The following is an 18,092-nucleotide window of genomic DNA, read 5'->3' on the forward strand; positions in this document are numbered from 1 at the left end:
ATGTGTCTAAGATTGTCAGAAGTAATTGAGTAGTTCATAAGAAAGATTGGCATAGACCTCATTATAATATGACTTTGAAAAGTAAACTGTTTAGGAACAACTAAAAAGAGTAACTATCTTATACAAAGGAAGTGCAAGAGGAAGAACCCATATGGAGTAATTAGATGGAGGAGGAGGGCTGCTGGTTCTGGAAACCTACTTTCATTGGGAATGGTTTCAAGAAGGAACAATACATACATACATACATACATACACGCATATGAGATTATAAAAGTCTTCTAAATTCAGAAAGTAATAAAACACTAAGGGGAAAGGGAGGGGGGAGAGGATGAGAGGGATTTTGAGAGGGAAGGGGATGGAATACGTCAAAGGGGAGTATAGAAAGGTATTTAGATTTATAGGAATGGGAGGATAAGGGTGGGATCCCTATGGGGGGGTAGGTTAATTAATAGGAGGGCAAGGGAGCAGGTAGAAGTAAAGTAGAGGAGTCAGGAGGGAAAGGAAATAAGAGATATACACAAGCATAAAAACCAAGATCAGGAATAGAATTTGTCAGAGAAAGTATATGTCTATGAATATATGCATGTGTATATGTGTATGTATATATCAATATCTATATGTATATATCTAGATATATAGATATATATACACTTAATTGTAGCTTTCTGTGGAGGGCATAGGTTGTATAGCTTGTGTGTTGTAGAGCTTGTAGGTTTTTCAAAAGCACAAATGAATGTTTGAAATAAATAAAAGATTTTTCAGCGTCTTTTGAGATATAGTAATCATGTGGTTTTATATGTTTTTGTTTCTAATATGATTGTTTTTCCCCCCTAATGTTGAACTATCCTTGTTTCCCTGGTATAAATCCATCTTGGTCATAATGGATGATTTCTTGGATGAATTGCTCTAGTCTCAAGGAATTTAATTTAAAATTTTTGATTTAGTATTCATCAATGATACTGTTTGTGCTTTATCCTTTGCTGGTTTAGGTGTTAGGACTATATTTGTTTCATAAAAGGAATCAAGTGAATTATTTTCTTTTTCAATTTTTGAAAATTTTTTTGCGTAGTATTGGTGCTAATTATTTTTTAAAAGCTTGATACAATCCTCCTATGAATATGTTAGGACAGTTTTTTTTCCTTGGTAGTGTCTTTACAACAGAATCTTTCTTTTCCTGAGATTGGATTATTTAAGATTCTAGTGCTTTTAGTTTTACCTTGTTCATTTGCTATTTTGTTGGTTTTATTTTCTACTCTCTTTTTAATCAGGTTTGCTAAAGATTTATCAGTTTTGTTAGTCTCTTCAAAGAACCAGCCTTTAGTTTTATTTATCATTTCTATAGTTCTTTTTGGTTTTCACTTTATCTTTTTTCTAATTTTAACACCTATTTTTTATTTATTTCAAGTTTGTTTATTTGTTGACTTTCTAATCAAAAAAATGAATCTTCAGTTCACTAATCTTTTGCTTTTCTGTTTTGTAAATATATATTTTGGGGGTATTTTTCATCCCAGAAATTATACTATGCGCTTTCTTCATTACTGTTTTCTTTCGCACGCTTTTTAGTTGTTTTTATGATTTGTTCTTTGACTCACTAATTATTTAGGTTTTCATTGTTAAGTGTCCATTTCGGTCTTTTGTTTGTACTCCTTGAATGGAAAACTATTTTCACTGAGTTATAGTCTGTAAAGAATGTGATGACTGTTTCTGCCTATTACTTGCAATATTTCTGTGTCTTAATGCAATCAGTTTTTGCCAAAATTCCATTCAGAAATCTTTTTTTATCCATATTTTCCAATAGTTTCTTCAATTTGGTGTTTTGCATCTTGTTTATCTTTGTTAAATTTGTCTAAAATTGAAAAACCGATGTTTCCTGTTATTACTGTAATACCGTCTGTTTTCTTGTAATTTGCTTTATTTTTCTTTCATAAATTTAGATGCTAACATCCTTAGAGCATGTTAGTTTGATATTGATAATGGTTTGTTGTATGTTTGCTTCAGGATAAAATATTTTTCTTATTTATCTCTGTTTTCAATCTTTGTTTTTTTCCCTTTTTTTGTGGTAGAATGATTAGCATGCCTATTTTTTCAGATTCTCCTGATGCATACTAGATTTTCTTTCAGACCTTACTTTTTTATTCTGTGTATGGCCTTGAGTTTTTGGTGTGTTACTGGTAAGCAGAATATTGTGTAGGGTTTTGTTTTCTTATCCAAACTGTCACTCTTTTTTATTTTCTTGGATTGCTAAACCTGTTCACATTTAAACTTATTAGTCAGGTTTATATTTTCCTCTATTTGTCTTTAATATTGTGTTTTTTCTTAATTAGAGTTTTTGTTATGTTGGGTTTTTTTTCTATAAAGACAATACTTCATCTTTTCATTTTTTCTACTTGAAGTTGTCCCTGTTCCCACCAGCTGTCTTTCTTTCACTTTCAGGCAGGAGGATGAGAACTCAGGAGAAAAGCTTAGACAGGATATATAGATTGTGCTGGTAAAATTGCAACAAAGGCAGGCTGAGACATAGTTTTCTCCAGGGCAGGATAACATTTTATCAACAATGACATATAAACTCTCAGTAAAATGGGTCATGCTGACTTTCTTGGCCAAAAAGTCAGGGAGCTGAGCATGATCAATTAGTTAGTGAGGCTAGCAATAATCAATAAATTGGATCAGTGGCATCTCTCAATAACCAAGATGGGGCATTTTAAACCTAATTGTGTTGTACTTCTTATTGGCCTGATAGTACATCAGTTGGACCTCCTCTGGGAAAAGGTAAGACAATCCAACTGGCAGACATTTAAGGAGGAGTTGGGTTAAAAGTTACCTTACCTTTTTCCTGTTACCTTTTTCTTGTGGGGGAGTAAACCTCTCAAATGATAGGATTGGGAAAGTGGATTGGCCTTCTGGTGCGGCTCATCACATCCCTCTCTAGCAATTAAAGAATGTTAATTGCCTCCAGTAATCTTGGCTAGAAAATCAGAACCATTTCAATGAGAACTCTGGGTCCCACCTCATTTTGCCTTCCCCTTGGAGACTAAATCATCCCTAATTTTGACAAGGAATCATAAGGACAGGAGAGTTGTCCCTTGAAGAGAACCCAAGATAGTATTTTATCAGTAAATAAAAGCAGGGGTCCCAGGTTAGCAAGTGATTACACCAGACTGAGTGTACTGCCTTTTGAGCTAGAATGAGAAATGGGGTTTTGACAAAATAGGGAATAGGATGGATTACATAGTAATATTGGTTATTAAATAATATAGCATAATATTAATTTTCCTCAAGATATAGGAATCAACTGCGTGGAGATTATAATTAAACCCTTGGGAGCTAATGAGAGTGAGTATAGAAAGAAAAGAGAAGATGATTGGGAATCATGGAAATTTCCACAATTAGTAGGCATGACATGGATGTAGATCCAACAAAAGGAGACTTACAAGGAACAGTTAGAGAACCAGGAGAGCTCAGTGTCATGCTTATCCAGAGAGAGTACCCAGGAGAAGAAGCTGGGACCATGTCAAATATTGGAGCAAGGTCAAGAAGCATTTGGATTGATTAAAAAAGCAACTAAATTAGGCCATTGAGGGATTAATTTTGTACACAGCATTTTAGTTGGCTGATGAGGGATGGAATCCAGATTTCAGAGGATTTAGAAGAAAGAAAAGACGAATTGGACGACTTTTCATGTTTCTTTCCAGGATTTATTATAATTTCCTCCTCATTGATCTCCCTGCCACCTGTATTTACTTTCTACTCTTTCACATGCCTACTGAAGCAGTTTTCCGGAAGCCCAGGTCTGACCATGTCCCTGGCTTGCTCAGAAATCTTCAGTGCTTCCTTTTATCCTTAGGACAGAATTCAAACCTCTCAGCCTGGCTGTTGATAATCTTTCTCTAGCCAGCCTCTGCAATGATATTCTCCTTACTGCTCATCTTCACATACTCAATTCTAGCCAGTGTGGACTACTTGCTCTTCCTAAGTTCTACTGCCTCTGTGCATTCCTAGAGCCCCTCCTTTCTGCCTGGATCTCACTTATTTAGTCAATTCACATTTATTTAGGGCCTACCATGTGCCAGGCACTCTGCTAAGCTTCCTCCAAGACTTGGTTCAAGTGCCATTTCCTGTGAGAAGTCCTGCCCCTTTCTATTAGTTTTTAAATATGTGTATGTGTATATGTATATACTTATATATATATACATACACATACATACATATATGTGTGTATGCATATGTATTTTATTTTTACCCCAATTATGTTAAAACAGTATTTCAACATTTTTTTTTTTACGTTTTGAGTTCCAAATTCTATCCTTCTCTCTCTGAGACAGTAAGGAATGTTATACTTGTACAATCAGGTAAAAAAGTTTTCATATTAGTTATTTTGTTCAAGAAGACTCAAATAAAAGAAAAAGAATGAAAGAAAGGTGATGAACTCTCTTTTCTCAAAGATTTTGCCTGATCTTTTTTCGTCCGTCTCCCTTAATTTCCCATTCTGCATTATATTATTTGTGTTCGTATTATCCACCCCAGTGGCATGTACGACCCCATAAGGCAGGAATTATTTTGTTTCTACCTTTATATCTTTAGTTTCTAGCATAATGATTTGAACATACTAAATAATACATGTTTGTTGAGTTTTAAAGACTGAATTGAATGTGTTGAGTTGTAAAAATTGTGCTTTTATTTCAAATATGCCATGCCATTTTTGGTACCCAGGAACTGGAAAAAAAGTAGGTGCCCATTCATCAGTGAATAGCTAACCAAACCGTGGCATATAAATACAGTGGAAGATTACTGCATCTTAAAAAATGACAAAGATGAATTCAGAGGAACGTGGGGAAGGTTTGCATGATTGATGCACCATGGAAAGCAGAACGAGGAGAACAATATAGACATGGACTACCAGAACATAAATGAAAAAAGCAACAAAAGCAAAACTGGACTTGGTGTAATTATTTTGAGCAAACATGCCCCATGAGAAGAGTTGTGGCAATGCTTTTATCTCTTTTCTCTGCAGAGGGAGTGAATATACATGTAGAATGTTGCATATACTGTCAGACACAGTTGACATATTGGTTGTTTTCAGCTGAACTTTTCCTTTCCTTCATTTTAAATCTTTGTTATGAGGGATGGCTATTAAAATGAATATGTAAAAAACAAAGGAAATATAGTAAAAATAAGAACAAATAACGTACGTTGTATTTTGCTAAATCACATTATATGGCATTCTCAGCTCACATCAAGAAACAGAGAGACAGTGTGATACAGTGGAAACTGATTCATCTAGGGCCAGAAGACTTTCAAATTCTACTTTGACTACTTATGACATGTGTGACATTGAACAAGTTATTTTAACTTTTTCAGGTCTCAGTTACCCCATTTGTAAAATGCGGTTGAACTAGATGATCCCTAAAGACCCTTCCAGGTCTGAAATTAGATCCCATGAAGCATATTTTTTTTTTTTTTTGTCATTTCTTCATCCAGTCATAATTCAGGTTTGACTTTCAGCAAGTCTGTTATAAGCCTCAAAGACATGTTACAATGTCATTTTATCAATTCCCTCTTGCTAGGCTTTGGGTGTGATAAAAGTTCTGCTGATTTTGAATTGGAATGGAATATTGGGAGCCATTTCCAGGCATCCTATTGTGTATTTGGCCACTGGACCCAGATGGCTCTGGAGGAGAAAGTGAGGCTGGTGACTTTGCACAGCCCTCCCTCACTTAAATCCAATTCATTTGTATGTCATGGTATCAGCTCCGTGATGTCATGGTCCTCTTCAAGAATGAAGGATGAATAACAACAAAATGGAATGTTACTGCTACCACTACTGAAAATAATAACTACCATTTGTGCAGTGTACTAGGCACTGTGATAAGTGCTTTACAATTATTATCTCATTTAATGATCCTCATAACAACCCTGGGAGGTAGATGCTAGTACTAGTCCCCATTTTACAGATGAGGAAACTGAAGCAAACAGAAATTAAGTGACTTGCCCAGAATCATACAGAGAGTAATTAATGTCTGAGATTGGATTTGACCTCAGTTCTTCCTGACTCCAGGCTCAATGCTCTATCTATGGAGCCATTTAGCTGCCCTCAAAAGCATTTGTTAATAAGCCTTTGTGGGTTTCATTGTATTTTTGATAAATCTGAGGTTGCCAGGTGATAGCATCCTCACTGGACTTTATAATTAACTTTTTTCTTTTTCTCGTCTTCATTTTAATTATATGGTGACTTATGCTCAAGTCCTAAGGCAACATTACTTGCCATGTTAGATAGAAATCATTTTACTACATCATGAAATTTAGAAGCTAGTTTAGTTACTCTGCTACTAGGAAATTATGCCATCACCGTTTCTTTTTACTATAAGCAGTTTTAATTGCATTTTGCAATGTGGTAGAGACTCTTTTGGATATCACTCTTGTCTAGGGTAGTGTTATTTATTTAAGACGTCTCTCTTTTATGCTATATCATTTAGTTTTAATATTAACAGTATAAAAGTATAACAACACCGACATCTATATAGAACTTTAATGTTTGTGAGGGTTACACATGCATACACAGTATCCCAAAAGATTTAAACACTACAGCTAATATTTACCCCCATTTTATAGATGAGGAACTGAAATCGAGAGAAGATTTGGTAAGCTAGGTGGACTTGGAGTCAGGAATATCAAAGTTCCAATCCTGTTTCAGACATTTAGTAGCTATATGACCCTGGGCAAGTCACTTCACGTATCTCAGCCTTAGTTTCTAAATCTATAAAATGGGTATAATGATAGCATCTACTCCATGAGAATCAAATGAGATAATATGTTAAGTATTATGTAAACCTTAAGACGGTAGGTAAAGGCAAATTATTATTAACAAGATCATACAACTATTAAGTTTCTGATGCAAGATGCAAACTTAGATTTTCCTGACTATAAGTCCAGGGTTATTTCATTCTGCTTCTTTACCAACTCAACACAACACTAGCCTTGCTGCAAGGAAACATATGCTTTATAAAATTCAAGCATTTTAAAAAGGTTTTAGACCTCTAAGAGATGGTTTCTACCTGAACTATATATTCATGAGTATCTCAGACCTGGGACTTTATATGCAAAAAAGTAGAATAGTTTACAAATGAGGTTCTTAACTTTTTCTTGTGTGTGTGATAGACCTCTGGTAGTATAGAGGAGCCTATGGAGCTCTTCTCCAACTGATATTTTAGTTTAAAAAAAAAAATTAAACACTCATTGCAAAGGATACAAAGAAAACCAATTAAAATGAAAGACAATTATCAAAATATTTTTCCATCCAAGTTCATGCCCCCTGCCCCAAAATTTGTTCATGTAATCCAGGTTAAAAACTCCTGGTCATGGGGATTATAACATAGATAAAAGGATACAAGAACATTTCTACTCCTTAATTCTCAAACTCAAGCTCCATTACATGAAGATGAATACTTATGACTAAAACTGTGCCTCATCTGATCTATTTGCCTCATCGTGTTAGGCTGTCAGTGGTCATTTGGACCCCAGTCTGTCTTGATTTTCCTTATTTCCTTGAAGATTGAGGAAACTATTTTGTTCCAGAATGGTTATACTGATTCCCTCCTTTCCTGGACGAAGTTCAAAACTTCATATCTGCCCCTTTAGTGTCTATTCTTTTAAGCTGCTTATATTGCAGTTTTACCAGAACCTTCATCATCCTGACTTGGCACTCCCACAAAGCTGCAGTTTGTGGATATTGTCAAATGTAATATAGCACTGTGGCCCAAAAAGAGAATCCCCAGATCTCTGCCTCTTATGAATTGTCCTGTAGTCCTTATTTTAGTAACTATATGTAATCCATAGAAGGATTGTGTATGCATAAGATGTGGAAAAATGTTAAAGTGAATGTGTATATATGTGTGTATGGCAGGAGGAGGGTGGAGTGGGGAGAGATGTCGAGGAAGAGCCAAGATGCCAAGAGTATAAAAGGATGCTCTACTTGTCTATACCTTTTGGGAGCAAGACTATACATGACGCCAGAATGAGACTTGTGAGAAGGGAAGAGAGATCAGAGAATTTCTCTCTTTTCCCATCAAATCTTTACCTGCTGATTCCTAAAGTTCTGTCTAAATGTACAGATCTACCACATAAGCGTAGAAGTAGTATGCTAAAGGCTCTACACTTCTCTACTTAACAAAAGAACATTTGCAACTACAAAATTAGATCATAACTTAATGATTTGCTTTCATAGGCATTTTCTGCAGATATTAGATTTTCTTTTAATACTGGGCCAAGGTTTTTGCATTGGACATAGAATAGCCAGACTGATTTTTACTGGATCATAGCTGGAAAAGCTTCTGGTAGAGGCCCAGTAATAGCTGTAAGTTCAATGCTAGGACCATTTTATTATCCATGACCATCTCAGACAATATAAACTTTGTGACAGCCATCAAGGACTAAACTGGCTAAGTTTGGAGAGACTTCTATGCAGAAGGTTGACCTTTAGATGATGATATTGTGTACGAGGGGCAGGGGAAGCAACAATGAGGGAGCTGTCTAATAATAGTCAGAGGGGTTACAATATAATGGGAAGAGGGATGGTAGTAATAAAATTTTAATCACCTTACTTTTGAAATAAGGAGTGAATCTGTTCACTGGATTTGACTATAAAATCTGATAAGTAGGCATTGGAAACGGACATTGTGGGTGAGCCTTAAGAAAATCAGACATGAAATCCAAGCTAGAATTATTTTATTCTACATATATTTGACTTTATCTCCTGAAACTAATTTTGGGGAACCCAGTCTAGGTCACTTCTTTGAAGAACAGGAATAAAAGCATAGCAGACTTCTGTTCCTTGACTCTCTTTACAGAATATTTAAGAGTCATTTATATTGCCTCTGAATTCACAATAGGTATAATTTCTCTGAGAATCTAATTTCCCTTTTAGCCTCTTAATATTGACATTATGATCCAGCAACACCTGCCTCCTTACTGTTCTTCACATATTTCCTATATTTCTGCTACCTTTTTCCTGTACCTGGGCAGCTAGGTGGCATAGTGGATAGAGTGATGGCCTAAAGTCAGGAAGACTCATTTTCCTGAGTTCAAATCTGGCCTCAGACATTTAATAGCTATCTGACCCTGGACAAGTCACTTAACCCTGTTTACTTCAGTTTCTTCATCTGTGAAATGAGCTGGAGAAGAAAATGACAAACCATTCTAGTATCTTTGGCAAGAAACCCTAAATTGGATTGTGAAAAATGAGACATAATTGAGCATATCACTTTTTTCTCCTAGACCTGGAATTCCTCTTTATCATTTCCTGGTTTCCCTGACTTGTTTCAAGCGTCATCTAAAATCCTACCTTCTATAAGAAACCTTTCCTAGTTTCACTAAATACTAGTACCTTCTCTAAGATTATCTCCAGTTTATGCTGTATAGATCTGGCTTGTCCATAGTTGTTTGCATCTTGTCTCCTTACAGTAAGCAGCTAGATGGTATGGTAGATAGGACATGGAACTTAGACTCAGGAGGGCCTGAGTTCAAATTTGGACTTAGACACTTAGTAGCTGCGTGACCCTGGGCAAATAACAATCTCTTTCTGTTCATGTCCTCATCTGTAAATTGGCGATAATAATGGCACCTACCTGTCAGTTTTGCTGTGAGCCTCAAATGAGATAACATTTGTAAAGCAGTTACCATAGTGCCTAGTACACAGTAGTCATTTAATAAATGCTTATTCTTCTTAGATTGTAAGCTCTCCAGGGCAGGAACTGAGGTCCCCCCATCCTCCCTTCTTTGTATCCCAAACACTCAGTACAGTACCTAGCATATAGTAGGCACTTAATTATTTACTTATTGACTTGATTCCTATCTTTTCAGCGGAACTCCCACCTCCTTACACAGCCATTGCTAGTCCAGATGCCAGTGGTGTTCCTATAATAAACTGCCGTGTGTGCCAATCTGTAATCAATTTGGATGGCAAGCTTCACCAGCATGTAGTGAAATGTACAATCTGCAATGAAGCTACGGTAAGGGCTTTTTCCCTCCTCACTTAAGAAAGCCTAAATTGGCGTGTAAGTCCTTTCCAAATGAAGTAGCAGTAGTTGGGCAGGAATACAAACACAGGGATCCCTTTGTATTGACCTAAGTGTATTGTCGAAGCAAAGTCAATGAAGAAGTCCTTGTGATTGCTTTGAATGGAATGCATTTTGTCTTCTTACAGAAACAAATCAGTGATCGGTAGTAGGTTGTGAAATTATTACTTATTGTCCTCAGTTAGACTCTGTTCCCATAACAGTTAAATCCATTTTCTGTTTCTTATAATAAAAAGGTTTTATCAGGTAGTTTTATAAATTTAGCTTCATTTTATGGGTGAAACTATTAAAATGTGTTTCTTGCGTTCATCTGGTACTCTGAGTTTTCTTGACTAATGTCATGTACTTCATTTTACCAGTAGTTTAGTGACTCAAACACATCCACTTTGATAATGTTTGATTGGTTTGCAACACATATTGTGAGGGGTGAACTTCCTCATTTCCCTGCATCCTGAGTTGACTGTTCTTCCCCAAGTTTTGCTAGAACATTTTGTCTGGACTATTTCACTAGCCTTATCACACTCTTTCTCCTCTGTAGTGCCATTATCAGTACTTCCCTCTGCCCTGAACCCCAGTAAGCTCCTCAGGAGCAGAGACTAATACAGTACCTTGCATATAATCAACATTTGTTGAAGTAAACTGAAAAATAAAAAGGCTTGGATCAACACTGTACTTGGAAGAAATATATTTATGTCAGATTTTTACATTGTCAATCCCTGTGAAGAATGAGTGATATATATATTAAAAAAATGTTTTATGATAAGGGTTACAAAGTAAGGTAGACTTTTGCCTGGAGATAATTATTACCCTCTGTAACATCCTAACTCTTTGATAGCTCTTTTGTCCCAAGAGAGAAAAGTTATGTCTCAATACTGGCCCTAACGAATTCTCCACCTGTGTTTTGTTACTCATTTAGTTACATGATGTATTGAATCAAGGGAATGGGAGGTGGGGAGAGTTGTGGGAATTTTTGTTCTCTCCCAGTGAGTTGTCATGAGGAAGTGCAAATGTCTAGCCATTCAGAAACACATGTAGGGAAAACAAAGAGAAAGATAACTTTAAAAAATAATGGCTATAGACCATCTTAAAAATGATAATTTAGACTTGGAGAAAGAAATTTGGTAAGCATTAAGCATAGATTGTGTACAAGGTCCTATGCTAGATGCTGGCAATCTAAAGACAAAATAAAACAATTCCTGCCCTCAAGGAGTTTATACTCTATTGGAAGAACATTCCATGTACATGTAAATACAAGATAATTCAAGGGGGGAGAGAGGAGAGAGAGAGAGAGAGAGAGAGAGAGAGAGAGAGAGAGAGAGAGAGAGAGAGAGAGAGAGAGAGAGAGAGAGAGAGAGAGAGAGAATATGAAAATGAGCAAGTGACACAGAGAGAGAGATTGCATTAAATACTGGGGCAATTAGGAAGGGCTTCCTGTAGGAGACTGTACCCTAATTGATCCTTAAAGAAAACATAGGATTTTACTAGTTAGAGATTAGGAGAGAAGGCATTCCAGAAACGGGAGACAACCTAAGCAAAGGTATGGTAGAGGGATGGAGAATGTTTAATTTGGAGAAACAGCAAGCAGTCTAGTTTGGCTAGAATATGTGTGATTATGTGAAACCAGATCAGAAGTGATAAGTGACACAAAAAGATGTACTTTATTAACAAAGGAGAAGAAGAGAATTAAGCATTTATTAGGCACCTATTCTGTGCCAGACAGGCACTGTGCTAAGTGTTTTACAAATGTTATCTTATGAAAATCAGAGTCTTTGGTCCTATGCAGCCTGTTTCTTTGGATAGGGTTTTTTTTTATGATAAGAGATGTTAGAGCAATAACCTATAATTTGGGGTACCAATTTGTGTATAGATTTCACAATTTTTCCGGTGTTAACCATATGGGCCAGAGAGAGTAGTCAGGATATATTAAAACCTGAATAGTGCTTGCTGTAGTTTATTTAGGGTTATAATAATACTAATGCCTACCACTTAAATAGTACCTTAAAGTTTATAAAATTCTTTATAAATATTATCTCATTTGATTCTCAAAGCATCTTTTGATGGTAGGTACTATTATTATTTCCATTTTTATGGATGAGGAAACTGAGGCAGGCAGTGGTTAGGTGATTTGCCTAAGGTCACACAGCTATGAAGTATCTGAGGCTGAATTGGAACTCAAGTCTGACTTTGGGTCCAGTGCTTTATCTACTCTGCTGTCTGTGAAGCTACCTTTTTGAAATCCAGTTCAATTCAGCATTTATTAAGTACCCGCTATGTGCAATGAACAAGAACAAAGCAGACTCTGGCATCAAAGAACTTGTTCTATAGTACGTGGATAATGTAAATATATTAAGAGAGAGGACGTGATGCAAGCAAAAGAGGATCAAAAATGTTCTAGGTATATTTGAAGGAGAGGCCAGTAATACCTGGGAGGGATCATTTGAAGCTTCATGGAGGTGGTAGGAGCTGAGCCATAAAGATAGGGAGATTGAAAAGTAGAGAGTAGGAGGTGGGTGCATGCAGGCCTGGCTTGGGTCAAGTATAAGAAATACAATATGGAGGATCAAGTTCAAGGTGTGACTAGGAGTTAATTTTGTTTGGAATGGACAGCCTCTTGGGGAATAATGTGACATAAGCCTGGGAAAGGATGTTGGATCTTAATTGCAGCAGGCCTTGAATGCCAGGTTAAGGAGTTTGGATTTTACAATAGAGGCAGTTGGAGACCACTTTTTTAATGGGAGAATGGCTTTTTAAATGGGAGAACCACTTGGTCATGATCAGATTTGTGTCTTGGGAGAATAATTTTGGTGAAGAACGAATTGAAGAGACTGGATGCAGGGAGATCAGTAAGGTGTCTCTTAGGGGTCAGGGAGGTAGCGTGATAGACTAAGATGTTTGTTGGATTTGAAGTCTAAAGGTCTGGTTCCATTTCCAACACTGCTGTATTCTACCTGTGTCACATCACGTCTGGGCTTCAGTGTACTTATTTGTAAAATAAGAGTGGAATCTGGACCAGATGACCTGTGACGTACATTTGAGCTTCCAGACCTGTCCTATGATCTTAAAATTGTCTAGATGAATGGTGATGTGAGCCTGAATTAAGGCTGCAGTGTGCTTGGATGGAAAGGGACAGATATAAATTAGAATATTTAAAGAATCATAGAGCTTGAGAATTGATAGGGATCTTAGGAGTTACCTAATCTAATCCTCTCATTTCACAGTAAAGGAGCCTGAAATCCCAGAGAAGTTAAGTGACCTTTCCAGGGTCACTTGTTTGTGGCAGTAGTGGGACTAGAATCTAAGACACCTGACTCCCATGAAGGCACTGAGGTGGCACAATGGACCAGGAATCAGGAAGACCTAAGTTCAAATACTAGCTGTATAAACCTGGGCAAATCATCTAACCTCTGGATGCCTCAGTTTCTTTAACTGCATAATGCAGTTCATAAGATTACCTACCTGCCAGGTTCATTGTGAGGATCAAATGAGGTATTTATAAAGCACTTAGCACAGTACCTAGAACATCATAGATGCTTGATAAATGCTCTTTCCTTCCCTTGTTTTCTTATACCACACTCAATCCACAATCATTTATGAAACACCAAATATGTTTCAGAAGCTATGCTAGGACTATGACTACAAGGACAAAATGAAAAAGTCCCTGAAACTTATGTTCTCTTTGGAGTAGACACATGGACATGTATAAATATACTCAATCTCTCCTTCCCCTCCTCCCTCCTCTCTCTGTCTCAGTCTGTCTGTCTGTCTGTCTCTGTCTCTCTCTCTGTCTCCCTCTCTCTGCCTTTCCCTCCCTTCTTCTACCCTCTGTCTCTACATTAGCAACTAGGGAATTTGAGTTGAACTTTGAAGGAAACTAGGGATTTTAAGAGGCAGATTTTAAGGGGAGTATATATCAAGTACAGGGGATAGTATCTGCTAATTCCAAGAGTTGGGAGATGAAATAGCTTGTGCGCAGAATTACAGGAAGTTGTACATAGTAATTTTATAAATCATTTACCCCATATTCTCCTATCTGTCCACTCTCAAAATGTATTCTAACTTCTGGATGTTTAAATTTCACCTAAGTAATACAAGACTTTTCCATTCTTTTAGAAGTTTTCTATTTTTAAAATGTTCAGTGATTTGATAGCATTAGAAATAGAAACTTTCTTAAGTTAAATTGAGCTTTGATGCATTCTAGTGAATCTCAGATTTGAAGATACCTTATACAATTCAAAAAGAAGGAACAAAGGAGTAACTTTCTATTCTCTGTTTAGTGGCAGCTAGCTGGTATAGTGGATAGATATCCTGGAGTCAGGAGGTCCTGAGTTCAAATATGGCCTCATATAATAGCTGTGTGACCCTGAGCAAGTCACTTAACAATTATTTGCCACAGTTTCCCAATCTATAAAATGGGGATAATTCTAGTACCTACCTATTGGATTTGTTGTGAAGATCAAATGAAATAATATTTATAAAGTGCTTTGTAAACCTTAAAACATGATATAAATGTTACTATTACTATTCTTTTTAATGACCTATGTTTGGCTTCGCCCCACTTATGTAGCCAATCAAAAACCCACCAACAGGGAAGAAATATGTTAGATGTCCGTGTAATTGTCTCCTCATCTGTAAGGATACATCTCGGCGAATAGGATGTCCAAGACCCAACTGGTAAGAATTAAAGATACATAACTTCAGTAATTAATCTTTCTTTTACATAAAGTGGGACCTTTGAACTGTGGACCTGATGGGTGGAACTGCCTCTGTGTGCATAATATTTTTGAATAACTGATGAAAATTTCCTATATGCTAAATAACTATTTAAGGCTTGAGTTAAATCATTCTGACTCATTAGATTAACATCCTCAAAAATGACAGATTACTTCACCTTTATCATATCAATTACTTTTAAGCATTAAGTGCTTAACTGATGTATTCCATGGTGTGTATATACTACATGTACTATACATACTTGATCAGTATTAATATTATGCATGTGGACATGATAAATGTAATTATGAGCATAATTCTATCCACACATATCAGGACTTTATGTAATCTCTTTTTTCTCTGATTTCCTGAATTTTGGAAATTTCATGGGTTACTTGTACTTCTACCACAAGGCAAACTGAAGGAGGAAGGAACACTCCACTTTCTTATCTGTTGGAAGCACTGAAAAAAGGTTTGATAGCAAAAAAAAAAGGCTGAACTTCTTGGCCAAAAAGCCATTGGTATATTATTTATAGGTATCCATATTATGCCATCTTCACTACTACCACAAATAACTGAATTGAATTTGGGTTTATTGAATGAGAAGATGCAATTTAATTATAGTACTAGCCCAATTTTTTCACTTATCCATCAATTTGGTTGTAACTTAATAGAACTCTATCATGTTCATGGCATGGAAATTCCATTGACATGGTATAAATTATAATGTTGGAAAGCATTAGTTATATTTGCACCTTTTAAAAATATAGGCACTAGAACAATGGAACATTTAATATGACTTTATTCCTTCATAAAATAAATATTAATACTTTTTTTTCTTTTGACAGTCTGCGTTTTATATGGTCTTCATACAAACTGAGAGTACCCTTCTGGTGCTTTCAGGGAGTATTAGATATTTTCCCTCCTATTTTATAATTAAGAAAACCTGGGAATAGAAATAAAATTATTTTTCAGGATCTTTGTAAATGATGGATTAGGACTGGCTAAACTCTTATGATAAAGAAAATTATATCCTTTCAATGCTAAATGTTTTTAGTTTTAAATTGTATATGTGGAAAGTATGTGGGTGCCATATGCCATACAACACAGGAGTCTTTAAATCTTTTCCTTCATCAGTCTCTTTGTGGGATGAGGAAGCTGTTTAATTTTCTTTCCACAGTAGACGCATTATTAATCTGGGCCCAGTAATGCTAATTCCCGAAGAACAGCCTGCTCAGCCTGCATTACCAATCCAACCAGAAGGCACACGAGTAGTATGTGGTCACTGTGGAAACACATTCCTGGTAGGTACCTAAAACTGACCATAAAGAAACTAACCCATGGCTTCACAGTCTCAGGGGGGTTTCAAGCAAAGGCTGGATGACCGTTTGGTGGTTGTAAAAGGGATTCTTGTTCATTCATTTATGGATCCCTTCCAACTCTTCATATGGTGACTTGCCAATTCAGCTTTCAGAAACATTCATATTTTTCCCAGAAAGGGAGGGTGGTGAAAGATTTTGCTTTTTTATTGTAGGAGTTGCTATTACTTAGCTCTGAGTTTGGTTGGGTCAATTAAAACTTGGTCTAATTTCTGTGAGGAAATTAATAACTTTAAAATACAGGGGAAGTTTTCAGTTTTTTTTATCAAAAGCTTTTTATGTATTTTGATTTTTGGCAAAAGATGCTTTTACATATAGTACAGGTATTTCTGTTATTCTTATTTGGACAAACTGCTAGAATCCAAAGTTAGGAAAGAGGAAGGTAATTTTATTTGACCAAAAGTTAGGTAACTTTCTATTGTAAAACGCTCAAATCCAGACAAAAAAAGAAATTAATTCATGAAGATTAGTCTTTGTCAATAAATATGATCTGTTCTTCCTATTCCACTCCACAAACATTAAATGAGCACCTATTGTATGCAAGGCTTTAGGGATACAGAGACCAAAATGAAATTATATTTGCCTTCAAGGAGTTTACATTTTATTGAATCATAGAAAATCCAAACTACTGTGCAGGAGACTACGAAACTATTAAAAGAGCCTCTCTTAGAAAAAGGCAGGATGGAAAAGATCTAAAACTACAAAGGAGGTCTTGCTGCCACTAAGTGATGAGGAAGTCTAGAGGGGGCAGTTAGGTGGCACAGTGAATGGCACACAGTGGCACTAGGCTTGGAATCAGGAAGACTCATCTTCTTAAGTTCAAATCCAGCCTCAGACACTAACTAAATGTGTGACCTTGGGCAAGTTGCTTAACCTTATTCGCCTCAGTTTCCTCATCTGAAAAATGAGCTAGAGAAGGAAATGGTAAAGTGCTGTAGTATCTTTGCTGAGAAAAACTCAAGTGGGGTCACTAAAGAGTCATCCATGACTGAACAACAAACGCAACAACAGAGGGGAGAAAGAGTTATTTTCCATGTGCATGAGATAGAAAAGGGGAATCTGTTTCCTCTATTATCATTCCTTCATCAATATCTTATCTTCCTATCTTACTTCATTTTAGCTTCATAACAAACCTCTGTGATATTCTAGAAACAGCATTAGATTAGAAGTTAGAGGGCCTGGTTGAAACACCGGATATTATTTGTTACCTCTGTGATCTTGGGCAAATCACTTAATCTGTCTAGGCAATGATTTCTTCTTCAGTTTTATGAAGAGCTGGATTAGACAATTTCTAAGATCTCTTCCACCTCTCAATCCAACATGATCTTACAGGGTGGGGTGAATATGATGATAACGACAACTGTGATGATGATGGTGATGGTGGCATTTTTGTATTACAGGAGTTCTTAACCATTTTTTTTCACAGACTCCTTTGGCAGTCTGGTGAAACTAATGGGCTCCTCAGCTTAATGTTTTTTAAATGAATAAAATAGAATACTTATGATTACAAAGGAAACTAATTACTCTGAAATATAGTTATCAAAGTGTTTTAAAAAACCAAATTCACAGACCCCAAGTTAAGAACCTCTGACATGGTATTTTAAGGTTTGAAACATTTTTTATGTTTACTATTTCATTTAGATCCTCTTGCTATCCCCATTCTACATATAAATACATTGAGGTTCAGAGTCACTTGAATGCAGAAATGAGTGACTAAGTAAATGACTGATGATATTTTTGAGGGAAGGTCCCATATATTTTTGTTATTTTAATAATTCCATATTTATTTTCCTCTGTAGAATTTGTTGCCATGTAACCTATGGACACTAGATTAATAGGTACTGATTTGAACAAAAAAGCACATACATCTGTAGTCAACAATCCTTTTTTCCCCTGCTTATTCCAATATATTGTGTCCTAATGAAACTGACAT

General features: G+C 36.1%; 1 protein-coding gene across 1 annotated transcript in view; it reads left to right on the forward strand.

The window, feature by feature from the left end:
• PIP4P2 (phosphatidylinositol-4,5-bisphosphate 4-phosphatase 2) overlaps positions 1-18,092 on the forward strand; it is a 75,152-nt gene that overhangs the window by 20,232 nt on the left and 36,828 nt on the right. The window contains exons 2-4 of the mRNA XM_072603602.1: positions 9,856-10,004; positions 14,635-14,741; positions 15,961-16,084. Of these exons, the coding sequence (XP_072459703.1) occupies positions 9,856-10,004; positions 14,635-14,741; positions 15,961-16,084 (380 nt within the window). The remainder of the gene's footprint in view (positions 1-9,855; positions 10,005-14,634; positions 14,742-15,960; positions 16,085-18,092) is intronic.

Source organism: Notamacropus eugenii, chromosome 4 (assembly GCF_028372415.1).
Source record: "Notamacropus eugenii isolate mMacEug1 chromosome 4, mMacEug1.pri_v2, whole genome shotgun sequence".
NCBI lineage: Eukaryota > Metazoa > Chordata > Mammalia > Diprotodontia > Macropodidae > Notamacropus > Notamacropus eugenii.